The 24631-nt window shown below is 39.3% G+C and overlaps 1 protein-coding gene across 7 annotated transcripts in view; it reads left to right on the forward strand.

Annotated features, from left to right (window-relative positions):
• RNF38 (ring finger protein 38) overlaps window positions 1-24631 on the forward strand; it is a 129771-nt gene that overhangs the window by 48335 nt on the left and 56805 nt on the right. For 3 of the 7 annotated variants that reach the window (XM_027615041.2, XM_035723544.1, XM_027615040.2), the window contains exon 2: window positions 18214-18284. Coding sequence is in view for 3 of the 7 variants with exons in the window: in XM_027615043.2 (XP_027470844.1) it covers window positions 23215-23217 (3 nt within the window). In the remaining 4 variants the exon portion in view is untranslated. Of the gene's footprint in view, window positions 1-18213; window positions 18285-23033; window positions 23218-24631 lie in introns of those variants that run through there. The other 4 variants (XM_027615043.2, XM_027615044.2, XM_027615047.2 and 1 more) reach the window with 2 other exon arrangements.

Genomic DNA, 24631 nt, shown 5'->3' on the forward strand with positions numbered 1-24631 from the left:
CATTTAACTCTTACACAGAGGACATACTATGAGGTGTAAGCAGCTTGTATGGGAGAAGAAAGGCAGGCATAATTAAATCTCACTGAGGCTGGGAGGGTAGAGGGACTGAAGTATAGACCAGAAAAGGGAGGGGGTTAATGAGGAAGGCTTTTTTCCCCTTTCTTTCCCCTTCTTTTTTCTCCCTTTTTCTCTTACATTCTTGTAGTTCCTTTCAGCCTTCCTTTGTTTCTGCGTTTATATAGTGCCTGTCATGAGTTGGGAAATGTACTCCATGCTAGAATATGAAAAGTAAATTAAGGAGCTTATGGTCTGGTTGGAGAGACAGACATGTAACCAAAAAATTACAGTATGATGAGTGCAATGAGAGAGTTCTAGCAAAAAGTTAAGGAGTTAGGCGTTGTCTTACAGGCAAATCAGCAGCCTTGTTTGAACAGAAGTGTTAATTATATTACCATTTCCTGAATTGCTGTGTGCCAGGCACTGTGCTGTGAGCATTTTCATACATTTAATCTTAATAACCCTCAGAACAACTCTAAAGTAGATGTAAGTAGACATTATTATTCCCACTTTATAGATGGAAGGCATGTGATTTGTTAAATGACTTGCTTAGGATCACATATTCCAGTAAATGACTTAACTGTGTCTAGGTCTGGCTTCAAGGTTCATTCTACTTGAGAAACAACCAGAGGAATCCTTATATAACTGCTGGTAGAATTGTAAAGTAATGGCAGCCACTTTGGAAAACACTTTGTCAGTTTCTTAAAATGTTGAATAGAGGTACCATATGATCTAGCAGTTCTACTCAAGAGAAATGAAAACAAACAGAAGCTTACATACGAATGTCATAATAGCATTATTCATAATATTACTAAAGGGAAAACAACCCGTATATCTATCAGTTGATAAATGGATAAGCAAAATGTGGTTATCCATAGACAGGAATATTATTTAGTCATAAAAAGGAATGAGTTGATACATATTTTATGATTCCACTTATAAGAAATGTCCACAATGGGCATATACACAGATTAGTGGTTTTCAGGGGCTTGTAGAGGGAGAAAATGAGGTAATGGCCTTGGATTTCTTTTTAGAGTGAGAAAATGTTCTAAAATTGATTGTGATGATGGTTGCATAGCTTTATGAATATACTAAAAAATTAATTTTACACTTTAAATGGATGAATTTTATGCTATATGAATTGTATCTCAATAAAGCTGTTTAAAACAACCCAAGACTGAAATTTAATTTTCTGCTCTACTTAGCTGGAAGTAACAGTAAGATCTTATTGTGATAGTAAATAGGCAGCTGATCCTCACAGAGTGATTTTTCCTCACTTGTTATTTACCTAACATTAATAATGTCTTAAAGTGTATTATCTGATAGAGCCAGTAGTAAGATTTAAGTAAGATTTCTAAAAACAGTGCAGTCTATTTTGTTGTTAAGTTCACTTGGAGAAGGCTTACAACATTGAGAATTGGTGAGTAAATAAAGTTGGATTTAACCAGTTGGATACTTGAATCTTTGGAGCAGAAATACAGACCTTGTTCGTTGGTTGTTAAGACTCAGAACTCTCTTAGCATATTTCTTTGCAGCGGTGCCATGACTGATATCCCAGTAGCAGTTGTGAAGGCTATTGTGAATGATATGATTAAAACCCAGAGACATCATATTCCAGAATTTAGCAACCTCTGGGCCAAGAATTGGGTAAGACTCAGTATGTTTTCATGTCCTGCTATAAAAAACAGGCACTTAAAAAAAAAATTCTGCTAGAGTGAAAAGGAAAAGAGCCCTAAAAGAACAGTAAATGGGAGCAGAACTAAAAAATTAGACTTAAGTGTTGAGTGTGTCTTTTAGACAGTAGTTGTAGTGACAGTTACTTAGGAAGTACAACCAGGAGGGGCGCCTAGCATGTGAGTCTTGATCTCAGGGTTGTGAGTTTGAGCCCCATGTCGGTTGTAGAAATTTCTAAAAATACATAAATAAAACTTAAAAAAAAAAAAAAGTACAAGCCGGATTCTTGGGGCTGGATTTTTTTGAAATGTCTACCTGTCACTCTTAGTGTAGAATGAACAAAAATACATGCTTATTTTTCTTTTTTATGTTACTGATTGAGTTCAGATACTTTTTAGCATCTGTATCAATTATTTGGAATTTGGTGGCTGGTAGGCTAATTTAACTTTTCAAAGACTGATTTAGAAGGGTGGTTAATGCCTTTACAAAATAGGACCAGATTTCAGAGCAATCAAACACGTGTAGAATATTAACTATGTGCAGGGCCTATTTCAGTGTCCTAAAGGATCTAAAAGCAATATAAGACTGCTTATAGGTCGGTCTCAACCACCTTTTCTCAGAAGCCCTTATGGATTTGGACTGGAGCTTAATAACAAAAGGAATGGAGTAAAAATATTTGTCCCTACACGTAAGCTAGCAGTTGTGTCTTAGCAGAGCAGAACGTCTTAACAGTTGCCACCAAGATATTTTTGTGAACAGGGTCTCAAAGGAGAAAGAAGAGAATGGATAGTTCATCTCAAGAATGCTGCTCATGGTCATGAGGGTGCTTCTGGAGTTCTCTGGGTTTTTTTTCTTCCTTGAGGCTGGTTTTCCGATCTTGTCCAGTATTCCTAGGGATACTGGGAGCTAGCCTTGGAGCTAGGCCCTTTTGTTCATTGGGCATGATGGAAAATCAGAAAATATAGATGAGCAAAAATAAGAAAAAAAATTTCCTCCTATAGTATCTAGTGTGTATTCTTCTGAATTTTCTTATGCATATCTATGTACACGTACATGTAACCATATGAAATCACGCTATTTGTATTCTTCTATACCCTGCTGGCTTGATCCCAGGACCCTGATATCATGACCTGAGCTGAAGATGGGCGCTTAACCGACTGAACCACCCAGGTGCCTGTCCTTATGTCTTTTTTAACCTAGCCACTTCCTATCTTATATTTTCCTCTTAAAATATTAACACTGACTTATTGGGAACGTGAGCCATTCGTTCTGCTGCAGAACAACTTTGGGCAAGCGGATTGCTTTTGCGATATCATTTGTTCATCTACCTTCTCTATTTCCTATAAGCAGAAATCATATCCAGTAGTTTGATGGACGTCGTGAGGTATTTTTTGCTTGAATGCCAAACAGAGGTGAGGTCGGGATTTCATTGTATCACCTCACAATTCATTGTCTGGTTGGCCTACTGTTGATGCTGATGGCCCCTGGATTAAGGTGATGGGAGTTGATCTCTTTATTGTGTAGTTCTCTCTGCAACCACCAGTAACCTGTGTAGTGTTACTTTGGCACTTAGAAATTGCCACCAGCCATTCACCTAATGATTTTAACCTAATTGATGATCCTTGCCTGAATCAGTAGTTTTATGGGATTTGCAAAATGATGTTTCCAAATTCTGAAATACCTTTAACATGTATTCGCTGGTGTTCTTCTGTAATATAGAACTATAGAGAACTAAGGCTGTTTGGTTACTCTAGGTTTTTTTATTTTAATTACCAGTTTTTAAAGTAAGAAGCTGTTTTAATAGATACCGGAAGAAGTGATAGAGAGTTTTACTTTTCTCCCCCCCCTTTTTTTTTATTTATTTGAGAGAGAGAGAATGAGAGATAGAGCACAAGAGGGAAGAGGGTCAGAGGGAGAAGCAGACTCCCTGCTGAGCAGGGAGCCCGATGTGGGACTCGATCCCGGGACTCCAGGATCATGACCTGAGCCGAAGGCAGTCGCTAAACCAACTGAGCCACCCAGGCGCCCTTTTCTCCCATTTTTTGAGCATAATTAGAGACTCACAGGTTTTCACTGATATGATGTGTTTTGGGTCAGCTCCAGCCTTTCTTTTTGTTGATTTTAATGCTTAAATTGGTAAAACTTTGGCCAGTAGGAGCTGCTGCTTTTGGTCTTGTAGAATAGGTCACAGAAAGCATGTGGTGCTTATGTGGATGCTGTTGCTCTTCCCCGTGTCCAATTTTGAAGTTCACACCTTCATTTTTTTAAAAACTTATTTTTATTTAAATTCAATTAATATATAATGTATTATTGGTTTCAGAGGTAGAGGTCAGTGATTCCTCAGTCTTATATAATACCCAGTGCTCATTAAATCACATGCCCTCTTTATTTTTTTAAAAGATTTTATTTATTTATTTGAGACAGAATGAGAGAGAGAGAGAGAGAGAGAGAGCACATGAGAGGGGGGAGGGTCAGAGGGAGAAGTGGACTCCCTGCTGAGCAGGGAGCCTGATGCCGGACTTGATCCAGGGACTCCAGGATCATGACCTGAGCCGAAGGCAGTTGCTTAACCAACTGAGCCACCCAGGTGCCCCACATGCCCCGTTTAATGTCCATCACCCAAATACCCCATCCCCCCCTCAGTTTGTTTCCTCCAGCAACCCTCAGTTTATTTCCTGTGCTTCAGGGTCTCCTAATGGTTTGTCTCCCTTCCTGATTTTGTCTTGTTTTATTTTTTTCCTCTCTTCCCCTATGATCCTCTGTTTTGTTTCTTAAATTCCACATGTCAGCGAGATCATATGATAATTGTCTTTCTCTGATTGACATATTTCGCTTAGCATAACACCCTCTAGTTCCATCCACATTGTTGCAAATGGCAAGATTTCATTTTTTTAATGGCTGAATAGTATTCTGTTGTGTGTGTGTGTGTGTGTGTGTGTGTGTGTGTGTGTGTACACCACATCTTCTTTATCCATTCATCTGTTGATGGATATCTGGGCTCTTTCCATAGTTTGGCTATTGTGGACATTGCTGCTATAAACATTGGGGTGCAGGTGCCCCTTTGAATCACTACATTTGTTTCTTTGGGGTAAATAGCCAGTAGTGCAATTGCTGGAGGGGAGCTCTATTTTCAGCCTTTTGAGGAACCTCCATACTGTTTTCCAGAGTGGCTGCACCAGCTTGCATTCCCACCAACAGTGTAAGAGGGTTCCCCTTTCTCTGCATCCTCGCCAACATCTGTCATTTCCTGACTTGTTAAATTTTAGCCATTCTGACTGGTGTGAGGTAGTATCTCATTGTGGTTATGATTTGTATTTCCCTGATGCTAAGTGATGTTGAGCACTTTTTCATGTGTCTGTTGGCCATTTGGATGTCTTCTTTGGAGAAATGTCTGTTCATATCTTCTGCGCATTTCTTGATTGGATTATTCTTTGGGTGTTGAGTTTTATGAGTTCTTTAGAGATTTTGGATACTAGCCCTTTATCTGATATGTCATTTGCAAATATCTTCTCCCATTCTATCCGTTGTCTTTTGGTTTTGTCGACTGTTTCCTTTGCTTTGCAAAAGCTTTTTATCTTGATGAAGTCCCAGTAGTTCATTTTTGTCCTTGTTTCCCTTGCCTTTGGAGACGTGTCTAGCAATAAATTTTTGCAGTCAAGGTCATGGAACTTGCTGCCTGTGTTCTCTACTCTAGCTGTCTCACATTTAGGTCTTTTATCCATTTTGAGTCTATTTTTGCGTGTGGTATAAGGAAATGGTCCAATTTCATTCTTCTGCATGTGGCTATCCAACAATTTTCCCAACGCCGTTTGTTGAAGAGACTGTCTTTTTTCTGTTGGATATTCTTTCCTGCTTTGTCGAAGATTAGTTGACCGTAGAGTTGAGAGTCCATTTCTGGGTTCTCTATTCTGTTCCATTGATCTATGTGTCTGTTTTTGTGCCAGTACCATACTATCTTAATGATTACAGCTTTGTAATAGAGCTTGAAGTCTGGAATTGTGATGCCACCAGCGTTGCTTTTCTTTTTCAACATTCCTTTGGCTATTTGGTGTCTTTTCTGGTTCCAAACAAATTTTAGGATTATTTGTTCCAGCTCTGTGAAAAAAGTTGATGGTATTTTGATGGGGATTGCTTTGAATGTATAGATTGCTCTACGTAGCATAGACATTTTAACAATATTTGTTCTTCCAATCCATGATCATGGAACATTTTTCCATTTCTTTTTGTCTTCCTCAGTTTCTTTTATGAGTGTTCTGTAGTTTTCTGGGTACAGATCGTTTGCCTCTTCGGTTAGGTTTATTTCTAGGTATCTTATGGTTTTTGGTGCAGTTGTCCTTAATGTCTCTTTCTTCTGTCTCATTGTTAGTGTATAGAAATGTAACTGATTTCTGCGCATTGATTTTATATCCTGCTGCTTGGCTGAATTCCTGTATGATTTCTAGCAATTTTAGGGTGGAGTCTTTTGGGTTTTTCCAATGGAGTATCATGTCATCTGCGAAGAGTGAGAGTTTGACTTCTTTGCCTATTCAGATGCCCTTTTTTTTTTTCTGTTGTCTGATTGCTGAGAGTAGGATGTCTTGTACTGTGTTGAACAGCAGAGGTGATAGTGGACATCCCTGCTGTATTCCTGACCTTAGGGGAAAAGCTCTCAGTTTTTCCCCATTTTGAATGATATTCACATGGCTTTCATGATATTGAGGTATGTACCCTCTATCCATACGCTGTGAAGAGTTTTAATCAAGAAAGGATGCTATACTTTGTCAAATGCTTTTTCTACAGCTGTTGAGAGGATCTTAGGGTTCTTGTCCTTTCTTTTATTAATGTATTGTATCGCATTGATTTGTGGATGGTTTTTTTATTTTTAAAGATTTTATTTATGTATTTGACATAGACACAGTGAGAGAGGGAACACAAGCAGGGGGAGTGGGAAAGGGAGAAGCAGGCTTCCCGCTGAGCGGGGAGCCCAATGTGGGGCTCGATCCCAGGACCCTGGGATCATGACCTGAGCCAAACGCAGATGCTTAACGACTGAGCCACCCAGGCGCCCTGATTTGTGGATGTTAAACCATCTTGGCAGGCCAGGAATAAATTCCACTTGGTCATGCTGAATAATCCTTTTAATGTACTGTTGGATCCTATTGGCTAATATTTTGGTGAGAATTTTTGCATCCATGTTTATCAGGGTTATTGGTCTGTAATTCTTTTTGGTTGGGGTCATTGTCTGGTTTTGGGATCAAGGTAATTAATGCTGGCCTCATGGAGTTTGGAAGTTTTCCTTCCATTCCAAGTTTTTGAAACAGCTTCAGAAGAATAGGTATTAATTCTCCTAAATGTTTGGTTGAAATTCCTTGGGAAGCCATCCGGCCCTGGGCTCTTGTTCGTTGGGATATTTTTGATTATTTCTTCAAGTTCTTGCTGGTTATGGGTCTGTTCAGGTTTTCTATTTCTTCCTTTTTCAGTTTTGGTAGTTTATACATCTTTAGGAATGCATCCATTTCTTCCACATTGTCTAATTTGTTGGCATATAGTTGTTCATAATGTGTTTTTTTTTTTTTGTAAGATTTTATTTGTCAGAGAGAGAGCGAGCGAGTGAGCTCAAGTAGGGGGAACAGCAGGTGGAGGGAGAAGCAGGCTCCCTGCAGAGCAAGGAGCCTAATGGAGGGCTCAATCCCAGGACCCTGGGAACATTACCTGAGCCAAAGTCAGATGCTTAACTGACTGAGCCACCCAGGCACCCCTCATAATATGTTCTTATAATTGTTTGTATTTCTTCGGTGTTGGTAGTGATCTCTCCTTTTTCATTCATGATTTTATTTATTTGGGTCATTTCTTTTTTCTTTTTGATAAGTCTGGCCAATATCAGTCTTATTCTTTGAAAAACCAGCTCCCAGTTTTGTGATCTATTTCATTGATTTCTGCTCTGATCTTTATTTTATCTCTTCTTCTGCTGGGTTTAGGCTTTATTTGCTGTTCTTTCTCCAGCTCCTTTAGGTATAAAGTTAGGCTGTATATTTGAGACCTTTCTTGTTTCTTGAGAAAGGCTTGTACTGCTATATACTTCTCTTTTAGGACCACCTTTGCTGCATCCCAAAGGTTTTAAACAGTTGTGTTTTCATTTTCATTTGTTTCCATGAATTTTTTATTTCTTTAATTTCCTGGTTGACCCATTCATTCTTTAGTAGGTGCTCTTTAACCTCCATGTATTTGAGTTCTTTCCAACTTTGCTCTTGTGATTGAGTTTGAGTTTCAAAGCAGTGTGGTCTGACAGTATGCAGGGAATGATCCCAGTCTTTGGTACTGGTTGAGACCTGATTTGTGACCCAGGATGTGATCTATTCTGGAGAATGTTCTATGTGCACTTGAGAAGAATGTATATTCTATTGCTTTAGGGTGGAATGTTCTGGATATATGTGTGAAGTCCATCTAGTCCAGTTGTCATTTAAATCCCTTGTTTCCTTGTTGATCTTTTGCTTAGATGATCTGTCCACTTCAGTGAGGAGGGTGTTAAAGTCCCCTACTATTATTGTATTATTATCGATGTGTTTCTTTAATATTGTTATTAATTGCCTACATATTTGGCTGCTCCCCTGTTAGGGGCATACATATTTACAATTGTTAGATCTTGTTAGACACACCCTTTAATTATGATACAGTGTCCTTCCTCATCTCTTATTACAGTCTTTGGTTTAAAATCTAGTGTGTATCATGTAAGGATTGCCACGCCAGCTTTCTTTTGATGTCCTTTAGCATGATAAATGGTTTCCCACCCCCTCACTTCAAATCTGGAGGTGTCTTTGAGTCTAAAATGAGTCTTTTGCAGACAGCATATCAATGGGTCTTGCTTTTTTATCCAGTCTGATATCCTGTGTCTTTTGATTGGGGCATTTAGCCCATTTACATTCAGAGTAACTATTGAAAGATATGAATTTAATGCCATTGTATTACCTGTAAAGTCACTGTTTCTGTATATTGTCCTTGTTCCTTTCTAGTCTATGTTACTTTTGGGCTCTCTCTCTGCTTAGAGGACTCCTTTCTATATTTCTTGTAGGGCTGGTTTGGTGATCATAAGTTCTTTTAATTTCTGTTTGTCCTGGGAGCTTTTTATCACTCCTTCTATTTTGAATGACATCTTAGCTGGTTAAGTATTCTTGGCTGCATATTTTTCTTATTTAGCACCCTGAATATATCATGCCAGTCCTTTCTGGCCTGCCAGGTCTCTGTGGATATGTCTGCTGCCTGTCTAATGTTTCTACGCTTGTAGGTTACGGACCTCTTGTCCTGAGCTGCTTTCAGGATTTTCTCTTTGTCTCTGAGATTTGCATGTTTCACTATTAATATGTTGGGGTGTGACCTATTTTTACTGATTTTGAGAGGGGTTCTCAGGACTTGGATGCCTGTTTCCTTCCCCAGATTAGGGAAGTTCTCTGGTATAATTTGCTTCATTATACCTTCTGCCCCCCTCTCTCTTTCCTCTTCTTCTGGGATCCCAATTATTCTAATATTGTTTCTCTTTTATGGTATCACTTATCTCTCGAATTCTCCCTTTGTGATCCAGTAGTAGTTTCTCATTTTCTCAGCTTCTTTATTCTCCATCATTTGGTCTTCTATATCACTAAATCTCTCTTCTGCCTCATCCTAGCTGTTAGAGCCTCCATTTTTTATTGCATCTCATTAATAGCCTTTTGATTTTGACTTGATTAGATTTTAGTTCTTTCATTTCATCAGAAAGGGATTCTCTAGTGTCTTCTATGCTTTTTTTCAAGCCCAGCTAGTATCTTTATAATCGTTATTCTGAATTCTAGTTCCAACTTCTTTTATCCATACTTACTACGTTACTGGCAGTGCTGCCTCTTTTTCTTTTTTTGAGGTGAGTTTTTCCATCTTGTCATCCTGTCCAGAGATGAATAGATGAATGAGAGAACCACATACTAAAATGGTAACAACAACCCTGGAGGAATACACACTAAACAAATCAAAAGAGTCCCCAAACCGAAGAATTAAAAAAATAAAATTAAAAAAAGAATATAATCAGATAGGTGAACAGAATAGAGCAATACACTGGATCCTGTGTGTATATTGGTCCATTTGTTAGAAAACTAGATCTCAAAATTGTAAAGAGAGAAAAACTTATATGTACAGAAATAAAACTAAATACAGTGAAAGGATAGAAGGTAAAAATGAAAATTAAAAGAAAAAAGGGAATATAGACAGGTGGACAGAATAGGGCAATACAATATATCCCTAGTGTATTTTGGTCGGTTTTTTAGAAGAAACTACATCTCAAGATTGTAAAGAAAGAAAACTTATATATATTCAAAAATGAAATTAAATACATTGAAAGGATAGAATGTAACTCTAAAGATGGGGGGAAAAAAGACTTTAACAAAAAAACAAAACAAAAAAAAGAATATCATCAGATAGGTGAAGAGAATAGAGCCATACACTAGATTTTGGGTGTATACTGGTCTGTTAGAAGAAACTGCATCCCAAAATTGTAAAGAAAGAAAAATTTACATATATACAAAAATAAAATTGAATACAGTGAAAGGATAGAATGTAATTGTAAAATAAAAATTAAAAAAGTTGATAATAAAAAAACTGGTTGAAAAAGGAAAGAGGAAAAAAATTAAAATTATAAGACTAAAGCATCGTGGGATAAAAACAGGAATTCTATATACTATATTCCCCTAGCGCTGGAGTTTTGCAGTTCTCAGTGATAGGTAAACTTGGTCTTGGCTGGGTGTTCTTGCTGATCTTCTGGGGGAGGGGCCTGTTGCGTTGATTCTCAAGGGTCTTTGCCCTGGGCAGGATTGTACTGCCGTTCCCCGGGGCCAGGCTAAGTATTCTACTCTCGATTGCTCTATGTGGCTTTTGTTTCCTGAAGGCTTTCCGTGCAGGTTTAGAGGATGAGAATGAAAATGGCAGCCTCCCAGTCAACAGCCTGGAGCGGAACGCTTGGGGCCCCATTCCTCAGCGAGCCTTCAGGGTAAAGGAGTCCATCACTCTTGTCTCCCTGGTCTTTGTCCACACTCCATGCTCACTCAGCCTGTGACCAAGCATTTCTATCTCAAGCACGGGAACCCCTTTCGAGTCTCCAATGCTACAGACTCCTGTGGCGCATTTCTGTGCAGCATCTCCCGGGGCGGGGCAGGGCGGGGCGGGGCGTGGTTTCTCGGGTTCTGCCGCTTGCTGGATCCCTGCTCTGAGAGCGGTCAGCCCACAGACAGTGCCTGGGTTCTCGGGTTATGGCAGCCCTGAGCTGAGAGCCTGCTCCTGGCTCGCTGATTGAAGCCTGCTTCCTGGCTCCGATGCCTGGGAACTCTGTCACACTCAGGCACCCCCGGTCTTCCTGTGACCCCGAGAATCCTGAGACCACACCGTCCCACCTAGGCTTCTGCCCTGCTTTGCTGCCTGAGCGTCTTTCAGGCAGCCACGTCCCTCACCGGAGCAGAGTTCTGAAAGTTCTGATTTTGCGCTCCGCTGCTATATCATTTTCCAGTGCCGACTGATGGAGGCTCCTTTCCCCTGTGGTTTATCTTCTCATGCATCGCCTCGGATTCCCTTTTCAGCACCTCCTACTTTGCAGAATGTGGTCGCTTTTCTGTTTGCAGAGTTGTAGCTTATTTTCTTAGATCTCCCATTGGGTTCACAGGTGTTGAGAATGATTTGATAGCTGTCTAGCTGAATTCCTGGGACCAGATGAAACTAACGTCTCCTACTCCTCTGCCAACTTGGACCTGCCTCAAACCTTCCATTTTTATTTTATTTTTTGTTTTTTTTTGTTCAATTTTTTTAAAAAATTTATTTGAGAGAGTGAGAGCACGTGAAGTGGGGGCAGTGGGAAGGGGAGAGAATCTCCAGTGGACTTCCTGCTGAGGGCAGAGCCAACACAGGGCTCGATACCCCCACCCTGAAATAACGATCTGAGCTGAAACCAAGAGTTGCTTGTTCAACCAACTGAACCCCTCAGAAACCCCTTTTTTTGTTTCATTTGGAAGTATATTTTACTTATTTATTAAAAGAGAAATATTTTTTATTTTAAACTGTTAGGATTTGACCAGTTTAGTTCCTTGTTGGCAAATGAATACATTAATAAATTCAAGAATGTAGTATTTTTTTATTTATTTATTTAGAGGGGGAGGAAGGGCAGAGGGAGTGGGAGAGGGAGAATAATAAGGAAGCTCCACACCAGCTCACAGCCTGATTCCAGGCTGGATCTCACGACTCAGATCATGAGCTGAGCCGAAATCCAGAGTGGGACACTTAACTGACTGAGCCACCCAGGTGCCCCAAGAATGTAGTTTTTTAAAAATATTCCTTTCAACATAAAATGTTAGATCTGGAAAATACTTTATGAATAAAAATCTAAACAAGTGCACATTTTACTAATGTTTTTATTGAGTGGACTTACAATGTTGAGTTATTTTCAGGTGTACAACTTAGTGATTTGGTAAGTCTGTATGCTATGCTATGCTCACAAGTGTAGTTACCATCTGTCACCACAGAATGCTATTACAATACTATTTTTTTGTGCTGTATCTTTCATCCTTTTGACTTTGAAACCACCATTTTAATATAAAACCCTCAAATCTTTGTTTCTGAGGTGACAGGCAGCTAGCTATTGAGTCTAGGAAGTTAAGAGGATCCCACTTCTTAGTTCTAGATTAAATAATGCAAACCCCCATCTCAGATGTGTGCCTTGAGAAAAAATCCTCATCGTGCTCAAAATGCCACACTTTTATTACAGCTTGAAGAGCTACCCACCTTTCAAGATACGTGTACCCTTTGCCTAAGTCTCTGTAGTTTGGTTTCGTGGTTTAATGCCTCTTGTTTTTTATGTCCAGATTTCAAGGGGTGTGCTTATGTCTCAACAATGTTTTTCTGCTGATGTTTATATAAGAAGATTGTATGTTGTATTTCACAAACTTAGTACAACCTTCCCCCCCCCCGCCCCGCCCAAAGCAATGTGCCGAAGAGTTTCAATTACATTCCATCTATCCTTGTTAGAACTTGTCATTTGGAAAATCATGCTGAGTGTCAACAAAGGAGAATGTGAGTTCTGGATAGGCCTGGGACTAAGAAGCCATTTTATTGCCTACAAAGAACAGTGGTCTTTGGCACTGTTTTAAGTATATTGCATTGTAGCATGATAACTTGCTACGTGCGTTTAATGTGTTTTAATTTCCTTTTAGGAAAGGAGAAGTCTCAGGAGATAAGATCAGAAAGGCATAGGATAGTCAGGTCACGTGGGACCTTGGTATAAGGACTTCGGATTTTATTTTGAGTGAGAGAAGGAACCAAGGTTTTCAGAGGAGGAGTGACATGATCTGTCTGAATATTTAAAGAGTCATTCATGCTACTGTATAGAGAACAGATTCGGGGTTGGGGGAGGTAAGGAAAGTTCACAGGGCAAGATTGGAACCCTAAGGAGAACAGTTAAGCTATTGCAGCAGTCCAGGCTTTGACTTAGGTAGCAGCAGTGGACAATATATGAAGTAGTTATATCAGGCATATTTTGAAAGTGGAGCCAACGGGATTTGCTGATTGATCAAATGTGGGATATGAGTGAAAAAGAGGAGTTGAGGATGATGCCAAGGGTTTTGGCAGAGCAGCTGGTGAATAGTTTTGTCATTTACTGAAACTGGAAGAGAGGTAGTTTTGGAGGGGAAGATCAAGAGCTCAATTTTGAGCATGTTATGTGTGAGATGCTAGTTAGACATCTAAGTGATACTGAGTAGGTAGAAGGATATAGAAATCTGGATTTCTTTGCCAAGGGAGGTGGGGGAGCCAGGGTTTGGAGCTACAGCCATGGGACTACTTGGGATCACGAAAGGAGTAAATATAGATAGAAAAGAGAAGTTGGAGGATTGATCTTTGGAAGATTCCAACTTTTAGAAATTGGGGAGATGAAGAGAATCCAGTAAATGGGACTGAGAAGTTGCAGCCAGTAATGTGGGATGTTTCCTTGAGGCCAAGTGAAGAAAAGGGTTTCAAGAAGGAGAGTGGAATCAAGTGGGTCAGTTGCTGTGAATAGATCAAGAAAGATGAGGATTCAGAATTGACTGTTGGATTTTTTTTTTCTTTTTAAGTTGGCTCCATGCCCAGTGTGGAACTCAGTGCAGGGCTTGAACTCACAACCCGGAGATCAAGACCTGAGCTGAGATCAAGAGTCAGCCACTTAACCAACTGAGCCACCCAGGCACCCCTTGACTATTGGATTTTGCAGTGTAGTGGTCTCTGGGAACATGGCAAATAGTGTCTTTGCTTTACATCACTACCTTGCTTCTGTGGATTAAAACACTAGCTGATATTCTTGGCAGTTGCTCTGAAACTTCTCCACTTCCTGTTTCTGTTTCACCCTTGACCTCTTTATGTTCCCTAGTTCTAAACTTTGGGCTCCACACTGACTTTAATCTTCCTTTCTTTCCTTTTTTTTTTTTTTTTTAAGATTTATTCATTTTAGAGAGAGAGCGAGTGAGTGTGTGTACATGTGCAAGCAGGGGGCGGGGCAGAGGGAGAGAAACTCAAGTGACTCCCTGGTAAACAGGGGCTTGATCCCACAATCCTGAGATCATGATCTGAGCTGAAACCAAGAGTCAGATGCTCAACTGACTGAGCCACCCAGGTGCCCCTAATCTTCATTTCTGTTCTCTTCCCTCAGTTTCCCACATTTTTCTGACTCTTCTCAGGATGTTGCATGTCTCTTTTCCGTTACAGAGCTTCTGTGTGGTTTCCCTGGGCCCAGCATCTTTTGCTGGCTAAAGTAGGATTTGTAATTATTTTTGGTGTGTGTCTTGGACTCCTTTGGTATTAAGCCCCTTTCCAGGAGAATATTTTTAATTGCATAAAGTAAAATAGATGAGATTACAAAGAAAATCAGTTATACTAGAATGTAGTTATCAAAACAGTAAAAACTAATTTGTAATAAAAGAACATTTGCATCTTTATTAATGCATTAAATAACACATTTTAGCAGTGTTCCTAATAGCTATCACAAATTCAAAATAGTGATATGTGTGAAAAAAAAACACCTTAAAGTAGTGATATGTGTGACATTTCAATATACCTGCAACAATTATATGAAAATATATGTGGTTTTTATTAGTCTCAAAGTCACAAATACTGTCAATACTAATGTGGTTTGTTGCTATATTCATAAGAATGAATTTTTTAATATTAAGTTAATGATAATAAAGATAAAATTTTATTCCCATATTCCCAAGTTAAGAACCTAGAGTGAGAGCTGTAATTTTGGTGTGAGCAGACCATTGAATGGGCCACCAGCTGGAAGAACCAGCCTTGTCTGCCTGGAATCATATGTCACTTTGGCCCCCTGGCACCTTCTCTGCCTGTGGGTGCCAGGGTAGGTTCTTGAGCCAGGATAATAATTTCATAAAATGTATTTGGATAAAAACCCAGAACACTCACTGTAAACACCGTCATCTAATGTAGTATGTTTAGCTTGTTCTCTACTAGATTCTTTTAAGTTTCAAAAACTGGCCCCCTTGTTTCTTCTTTTGCTGCTGTGTACTTCTTTTTCTGATTAGCTTATCCAAAGCTGCATTAAGACCTATATTTTATTCTTCAGGAATTCAGATTGAGCAGTCGTCTACATCCTTGATCTTATGGGGCAGGGACAGCTAGCTGGAGAGGGAAGATGGTGGTTTTGTGCATTCTTTCACTTGGATGCTTCTGCATTGTTTTCCAGCAGCAGAGGGCCCTTCCCGTAGAGGCAAAGTAGTGAGTTCTGATATTCAGGCCAAAGGGCAAAGAGAAACCCTGCCCATTTTAAAGTTGGGTTGTATGTTTTCTTATTGTTGAGTTTTGATTAATTAGAACGCATTTTGCAAATATCTTCTACCAGTTTGTGGCCTTTTTTTGGGTTGTTCTCTAAACGTCTTTCACAGAGCAGAAGTTTTTAATTTTAACAAAGTCCATCTTTTCAATTTTTTCTTTCATGGATTATGCTTTTGGTGTTGTACCTAAACACTCATTGTCAAACCCAAGGTTTCTTAGATTTTCTCCTTTGTTATCTTCTGTAAGTTTTATAGTTTTGTGTTTTACATTTAGGTCTATGATCCATCTTGAGTAATTTCTGTGAAAGGTGTAAAGTCAGTGCCTAGGTGTTTTTTGTTTTTGTTTTATTTGTGGATGTCTGTTTATTTATTTTAAAGATTTTGTTTATTTGAGAGAGAGAGAGCACAAGCCAGGGGAAGAGGGAGAGGGAGAAGCAGACTCCCCGCCGAACAGGGAGTCTGACACAGGGCTCAGTTCCAGGACCCAGAGATCCTGACCTGAGCTGAAGGCAGACACTTAACCAACTGAGCCACCCAGGCACTCCTATTTTTAATTTTTTGAGAAGCCCCCAAACTGGTTTCCACAATGACTGTACCAACTTGCATTCCTACCAACAATGCATGAGGGTTCCTTTTTTCCCACATCCTCACCAACTCTTGTTATTTCTTGAGTTTTTTATCTTAGCCATTCTGACATTATTTTCTTTTTATAATGCATAAAAATAATATATCATAAAAATCTACCTTTAAACAAGTCTAAAAAAGTTATTTCAATAAGTATGAAATAAAAATGTTTAATATTAAGAAAGTGTATCAAAGTTTAGTTGGTAGCATTCTCAGGTGCATATGAAATAATCAGACATCTGAATTGATGGCATGGTAAATTTTACAGAATATGGTAGGTGGCAGTGGGATGTCTTAGGTTCACCTAAACATTTACGTATTCAGATTGGTAAAACCACCATAGGTTGCACTTGGCACCACTTTGTTCAGGAGGATTTAGGACAGAAACTATATATATAAGTAAGATAGTGAGAGTCCTGGGGCACCTGGCTGGCTCAGTTGGTAGAGCATGTGACTCTTGATCTCAGGGTTTTGAGTTCAAGCCCCACATTGGGTATAGAGATTACTTAAAAATAAAATCTTGGGGCACCAGGTGGCTCAGTCGTTAAGCATCTGCCTTTGGCTCAGGTCATGATCCCAGGGTCCTGGGATCGAGCCCCGCATCGGGCTCCCTGCTCCATGGGAAGCCTGCTTCTCCCTCTCCCACTCCCCCTGCTTTTGTTCCCTTTCTCGCTGTGTCTCTCTCTGTCAAATAAATAAATAAAATCTTTAAAATAAAAAAAATATATATTAAAAAAAAGATAGTGGGAGTCCTTGCAGCAGTCCCTGTAGCAATTCATATTTTCTGAAGTGCTCTTCTGACAACTTAAGTTCAAAGAAATGTTATTCACATTTTGGTGCTGCAGAGAACTCCACAGGCATAGTTTCCAGGATCCTCTGCAGGGGGATTAATTACATGTCACCAGACTCAGAAAAGCTCAAAAACATGGCTTCCTACTAAGTGTCTATTGTACTTCTAGTCCAGATGCAGCTTACTAGTTTGGCAGTTTTTATCATAAGCAGTGTTGCCAAGTAACATATAGGTGGCATGTTGTTTTAATCAGGTTAACAGGGATTATCCCTAAGTCAAATTCTCATACATGAGGAGAAGGGGTTTTGCTCACCTTAGGTAGACAGTCATACCTGCTAACTTTTTATTTATAGTTTTTGTTTTAGTTATCTTTCAAAAGGTTTTTCTTACTCCAAGAGTATTTTTTAAGTCTGCATTTTCCTTTTTTTTGGTCTACATTTTCTTTTAAAACTGACTTCATTATTTTACATTTACCTATATCTTTGAGCCACCATTTTCTGTATGGTGTGATGTAGGAACCAAAACATTTTCAAAAGACTAATCAGTTGTTTGAATCATTTATTGAATAATCATTTGTTTTCCTATTAGTTAGAAATGTCGCTATTAGAGCAGTTATTATTAGGAGATGGTTCTTCAAATTAACAAATATGTATATTAAAATATATACTTTTAAAGCAATAACTTATTTGTAATTTTATATGATTGTGTATTAAACATTTTTTTAATTTTATTTTTAAGTCATCTCTACACCCAACATGGGGCTCGAAATCACAACCACAACCCCACGATCAAGAGTAGCATGCTCCACCGACTGAGCTAGCCAGGCGCCCCGTGATTGTGTATTAGATTGTATTGTCTGTATGCTAAGATTTTATAGGGTCATCTTTTTTCTCAAAGAAAGTGTGTGTAGTCTGAAGAGGGGTATATAATTTTTTCTAAATAGGTTTGCCTTATTGAAAGCTGTTATGCTTATTTAGGTGGCCTTTGAAAGCTAAACTGCTCAGTATAGTAGAAAATGGTGAATAAGGGGTTTGAACAACAAGCTTCTAGTTTCAGACCCGCCACTTCACTGACTGCTACTTTGTGCAAGTCAGCCTCTTTGTGTTTTGTTTTGCTTCATTAAACTGCATGAATAATAATCCCTATACAGCCTACTTCTGAGTATTGTTGAGGATTAGATGGGATAATAGATATAAAAGCAACTTTAATTGGAAAAACCGTTTGAATGTAAGGAATTATTGCATCTTAACTTTTCCTCCCTTTCTCTTGTAGGCAGTGTTGGTGCTTCTTTTCAGTGCCAGTCCATCCATCACGACCACATTTGTCATGATGACAGTGACAAGGTGAGGTCTGTGTTGATGTCTATTATGGTGAAAATGCATGCTGCCCATATATTGTTGGATTCATTTGCGTAACTGTGGACGTAGGGCCAGGAGGGTGTGTACAATGTTGAGATCCAGAGGGCCTTTCTGGTTTATGTGTCAGATTATTAGTCTGTTCCAGAACACTTGAGGATAATTTTCAGGAGGTGGGCTGGACTCTTGATACACTCTTCATTTTTTTTTCCCCTCATCCCTGTCACTTTGCTTCCTCTTTTCTTGCACAGACTGAGAGGATTGTCTTAGTATATGAACAGGTGCTCCCAACACTGCTAATTATCTCAGCAATTTGTGTCTGTTTCTAGTTTGAAATATTTTAGCCATTTCGATTTGGTTGTTTTTGTAGTTGATTGTGTTAGATTATGGTTTCTTCTCATACTTACTTTTTTCTCTGTATCCAAAGCCCAATTTAATGGTGAGAATTGAGAATAGAACCTGTTTCATGCCAGAGAAGCCTGCTTTGGCCTGTTTTTTCGTTTGTTTTTAAAATCAGGTCCAAACTGTTGGTAGTTTTGTTTCATTTTGGTGTTTCGCTTCTTCTCTAAAAAAATCTGGTCTTGGGGGCTTTCCAGTACTCATCAGTGCCCTTGATGGCCCAGCCCTTGGAGTAGATACTAATGTGGGCTTGGTGTTTGGAACATCTGGCTGCTGATGTTGGATGGGCTTAAATTTAGTCTTTTCCATCATCAGTTTCCAGTGGCCTCCCTCCCATTTCCTGTGTCTTACATGCAGGAATGTATCACTCCCTTGGTAGTTTTCCCAGGCAGACCAATCCAAGTGATCTTTTTCTCTGCTGTTTTAATCAAGATTCTCCTCCCTCATCCTGTTGGAGCTAGATCAAGAAGTTGGTTGGTCTTTGGGATTTTCCAAATGGCTTTCTTTGTTCTGTGTGTTGATCTCTCTCTTTGTGAGCTTTGCTCAGACAGATTTCAGTCTGTTTACAGAGAGAGTGGTATGCTTTTAGCATTCCAGAGTCTCTTTTATTATTACAGTAATCCAGAGGCATGGATTTAACTTTTAACTTATTTTAGAAGCAAGCCACTGAAAGAGACTGCTAGACTATATAGTTGGCTCTGTAAAATTCAGTATACCACAGATTATAGAAATGAGCATTTGAAGAAAGAGTGATGATAGAGGGAAAGGCAGAATTGCTTTAGGCCAGTAATGTTGCATACTTGTGCTTTGTAATTGTGAAGATGTTTTTGGGTTAAGTTTTCTTCCCCCTGCTAAGTATAATATTCCTTTCTCCTTTTGTTCATTTGTGGTGGTGATGCCAAACTGTGTTCTGTTCTGTCTCCAGGTTCAAGGGTCTGGAGATGACATTTCTCTCCACCTCTGCCAAAAACTTGCCATCTACTTTAATATATTTTTGCTCCTAATTTCTGACTCTTTGTATGACCAATTTTGTGCTTTTAGGAGATGGCATTTTTTCCTGAAATATGTGGGGAGAGGGAAGAGAACTTAAGGGCTTTTGTCACTTGATCAGCCCAGTTCTCAAAGAATTGTGAGAAACTGCTCTTCCCTCTCTCCTGCTTGCAGTGTGTATACTTATGATTATTTCCCAGAGGGAAATAGAATGATTCATCTCTTGACTATGTATTTATAATTTATTCAACCGATTCAGTCAAATGTATTGATTGGCATCTATGTGTCTAGGCATTTAGGAAATATATCAGAATACAAAACAAAGATTGCTATTTTTTCATGTGTACAGTCTAGCTGGAGAGGCAGACAATAAAAAATAAACATAATATGGAAATAATAGAATATGTTAGAGTAAGTGCAGTAGATTAAAGAAAATGTAGAGCAGAATAAGTGGGATGAGAACCACCAAGAGTGGTTTGAATAGGATCATCAGGCATTATTCTGGGGAGGAAAACAGTAGATAGCCTGTTTAAAAATCAGATTTTTATGTTTGCAACAGTTGCTGACTTCTTTCTGTAACATCAGTATTGGTTTTGCGAAAGCAAAAACAAAAATGAACCTGCTACCTGATACATAACACGGGAATGTGTATGTGCACACATAGACACTCACACATACATTCTCTCATTTTGAGAATTGAAGGGATTATAAGGCACAGCCAATTCAATACTCTTTTTAAAATAAACTTGGAAGCTGTGACCCTACTGGAAGAAATGACTTGTTCAGGAGTCACCCTATAGTGCTGGGTCTAGAACACATCTTCTGTCCCCTATACAAGTCATCCAAAAAATTGCTTAGCTAATCTGATTGTGCAAATTGTCAAAACACATGTTGATGCCTTGCTTAGTATCCTCACTTAACTTTCAGGCGTGATCCATTTCTCAGATCTGGGAACCAGAGGTGATTTTTCTTAAAGGTTGCCTCAGTTTAATCCACGTGTGACTGGGGATGGAATCAGGGGTGAGATGAATTAAATTTTTTTTTAAAAAGATTTTATATATTTATTTGTCAGAGAGACAGAGAGAGAGAGAGCGCGCACAAGAAGGGGGAGTGACAGGCAGAGGGAGGAGCAGGCTCCCCGCTGAGCAAGGAGGACCCTGAGATCATGATCTGAGCCCAAGGCAGACACTTAACCAATTGAGCCACCCAGGCATCCCAAGATGAATTAATTTGTAGCCTCAGTGGTACACTTTCCCAGAGTGGCCTGGAACACTTCCAGGAAGGCTGGTCACTTGAGAGAGGGAAATGGGAGAATTCTTTCTAAATGGGCAGGTATGTGAATGGTTACTCAGAGCAGAAGTCTTTTCTGGACAAAACTTCCTTGTGCTAGCCTTAGGTCCATTTATCACAGATGAAGGCATCAATCCAGGTTGTGTAGAGGTAATGCCATGCAGACTGCTTTTAGGGAAGGTAGGAAATGTGTTACCGGTTTTTCTTTCATGACTGTATACTTTCTTTTAATCTTGATCTTTTACATTTTTTAGTTTTTTTTTTTTAGTTACATGTGGATTATAAAGATATATGTAGCACTACTTTTAACCCCTCTACGAGAAGTAACAATTGGAATTCAGTATTAACAAGATTAATTGAAGTTATATTTCTATAAAATATTTTTCATCTTTGTAAGCAGTGGTTATTAGTATATTCAGAGTTGTACAACTATCTCCACCATCTAATTTTAGAACAATTTTAACATTCCTCACTCAAAAACCCATACCCATTAGCAGTCACTCTCCATTATTCCTTCTGCCAGCTCCTGGCAACCACTAATCTTTATGTCTTAATGGATTTGCGTATTCTGCACATTTATAAATGGAATCACATAATATGTGGCCTTTGTGTCTGGCTTCTCTCACTTAGCGTGATGATCTCAAGGTTTGTCTATGTTTTAGCATGAATTGCTAGTCCATTCCTTTTTATGGGTGAATAATATTCCATTGTGTGCATCCAACACATTTTGTTTATGCATTCAGTAGTTGATAGATATGTTTCCATATTTTGGTTATAATGAATAACACTGCTTGGAACATTTTTGTGTAAGTATGTTTTTGTTTAGTTGGTCACACGGTATATTTTTAACATTTTGAGGATCTACCAAACTGTTTTGCAAGAGGCTGCACCATTTGGCATCCCAACACATGCATGAGGGTCCCACGTTCCTCACATCCTCATGTTTACATCCAACACTCTTCACTTGTCTTTCAAATTATAGCCGTTGTAGTGAGACATCTCAGTTGTCCATAATGGACACCTTTTATTTTATTTATTATTATTATTTTTAAAGATTTTATTTACTTATTTGAGAGAGAGAGAGAGAGTGAGAGAGAGCATGAGAGGGGAGAGGGTCAGAGGGAGAAGCAGACTGCGCTGAGCAGGGAGCCCAATGTGGGACTCAGTCCCGGGACTCCGGGATTATGACCTGAGCTGAAGGCAGCCGCTTAACCAACTGAGCCACCCAGGCGCCCTTTTTTATTTATTTTATTTTTTTATTTGTCAGAGAGAGAGAGAGCACAAGCAGGGGAATGGCAGGCAGAGGGAGAAGCAGGTTCCCCACTGAGCAAGAATCCTGATGTGGGACTCGATCCCAGGACCCTGGGATCATGACCTGAGCTGAAGGCAGATGCTAACCCACTGAGCCACCCAGGTGTTCCTGGACATGTTTTAATTTGCATTTCTCTAATGACTGAGTATGCTGAGCATTTTTTTGGTATGCTTATTGGCCATTCCACATCTTAGGGTCAGTTAAAAAAAAAATCAGATAAAGATCTCTTTTATTGTTCTTGGAGATTTTATTTATTTTTTAAGCACAGAGGCAAGAACAATATACAGAGACAGACTATGTTATAAGAAAACTCACTCTCTTTGCATTCTCTTCATGGTTAAAATAAAACTAAATTGCTCTGATTATCTATGGCTGTGTAATTAATTACCCTAAAATTTATTTGGTGTAGGGAGCACTTGTATCTTTCATGATTCTGGGATTTCCTATACTCAGCTAGGTCGCTCTTGCTTGGAGTTTTCCCATACAGTTGCCGTCAAATGGTGTCTGAGGCTGGAGTCATCTTGAAGTCCTCAATCACATGTTTGATGGTTGATGCTGCTTGTCAGCTGGGACTTCATCTGGGACCCTTGGCCCGAGCACCTAAATGTAGTGTGGGCTTCCTCACAGCATGGCAGCTTGATTGCAAGAGTGACTGCTCCAAGAGGACCGGACAGATGCTGTATGGCCTTTTATGACCTAACATAAGAAGTCACAAAGCATCTCTTCCAGCATAAGTCACAGTCCTGCCCAAATTCAAGAGGAGGGAACTTCAGTCTCACCACTGGGGTGTAATGTCAGCATAAGAAGAAGAGAATGAAGGGTGGGAGAACTTAACTATGTATGGTCATCTTGGGAAATATAATCTGCGCACTATATATAGTTGAACATCAGTTAAAATGGCTGCATAATGTTCTACCATAAGGATACATGGTAATATATTTAACCTGTCTTTGTAGAGCTTTAGGTTCATTTTAAAAAGCTATTATACATTTATTCATATAGCAAATATTTATTAAGTGCCTATGATGTGCCAGGCACTGCTGAGTCACCAGGATAGAGTGGTGTAAAGACTAATAAGGAAGGTTCTTGTTCTTCTGGTGCTTATTTTTTGTGAAAAGGGCACAAAATGAACTGTATATGTAAATCAGTAAATAATTAGATACTTGTAGGTGCTGTATAAATAATTGGGCAGTTGACTAAGTGTTAGGGAAGGCCTTTACGAAGGTGACACTTGGGGCACCTGGGTGGCTCGGTTAAGCGTCTTCCCTCAGCTCAGGTCATGATCTCAGGGTCTTAGGATCAGGCTCCCTGCTCAGCAGGAAGTCTGCCTCTCCCTCTGCCCCTCCCTCTTACTTGTGTGTGCTCTCTCTCTCTCTCAAATAAATAAAATCTTAAAAAAAAAAAAAGGCGACACTTAATGGTCTGAATGATAGGAAAGAACAGGTTGTGAAAATCTGGGCCATGAGGGGAACATCATAGGGAGAGGAAAGGGCTAGTGCAAAGGCCCTGAGGCTAGAATGATCGTCCCAACAGAAGGAAGGCTGATGTGTACAAGCAAGGTGGATGAGGGTAGAAGTGGTATGAGATGAGTTTGAAGAGGTAGGCACAGGACAGGTCATGTAGAACTTGGTAAGCCAGGGAAAGCTTAGTTTTAGTTCTCCCTGTTATGGGAAGCCATTGGAAGGTTTTTAAGCAAAGGAATGACATGGTCTTGTTTATATTTTTAAACATCCCTTTTGCTGCTGTGATGAGATTTTTTTCTAACTGTGGTAAAATACACCTAACATAGAATTTACCATCTTAATCATTTTAGGTCTGGTACAGTTCAGTAGTGTTAAATACATTCACATTGTTGTGCAACCAATCTCCAGGGCTCTTATATCTTGCAAATGGACACTCCATATCCATTAAGTAGTAACTCCTTGTTCTCTCCTGCACAGCCCCTAGCAGGTACCATTCTACTTTCTGTCTCTGTGAATTTGAGTGCTCTTTTTACCTCATATAAATGGAGTCATAAAATATTTGTATTTCTTTTTTTTAAGATTTATTCATTTGAGAAAGTGGGGAAGCATGCGCAGGGGGAGGGGCAGAGGGAGAGAATCTCAAGCAGACTCCCCTCACAACCCTGAGATCACCACCTGAGCTGAAACCAAGGGAATCTTGGTTTCAGTCGGTAGCTCAACCGACTGAGCTACCCAGGCATCCCATATTTTTTTTGTTTTTTTGCTTTTTTTTTTGACTGGTTTATTTCACTTAGTGTTGTCAAGGTTCGTTCATGTTGTAGCATGAATGTTGGAATTTCTTTCCTTTTAAAGGCTGAATAACATTCCACTCTATGTATATA

Source organism: Zalophus californianus, chromosome 13 (genome assembly GCF_009762305.2).
Source record: "Zalophus californianus isolate mZalCal1 chromosome 13, mZalCal1.pri.v2, whole genome shotgun sequence".
Classification (NCBI taxonomy): Eukaryota; Metazoa; Chordata; class Mammalia; order Carnivora; family Otariidae; genus Zalophus; species Zalophus californianus.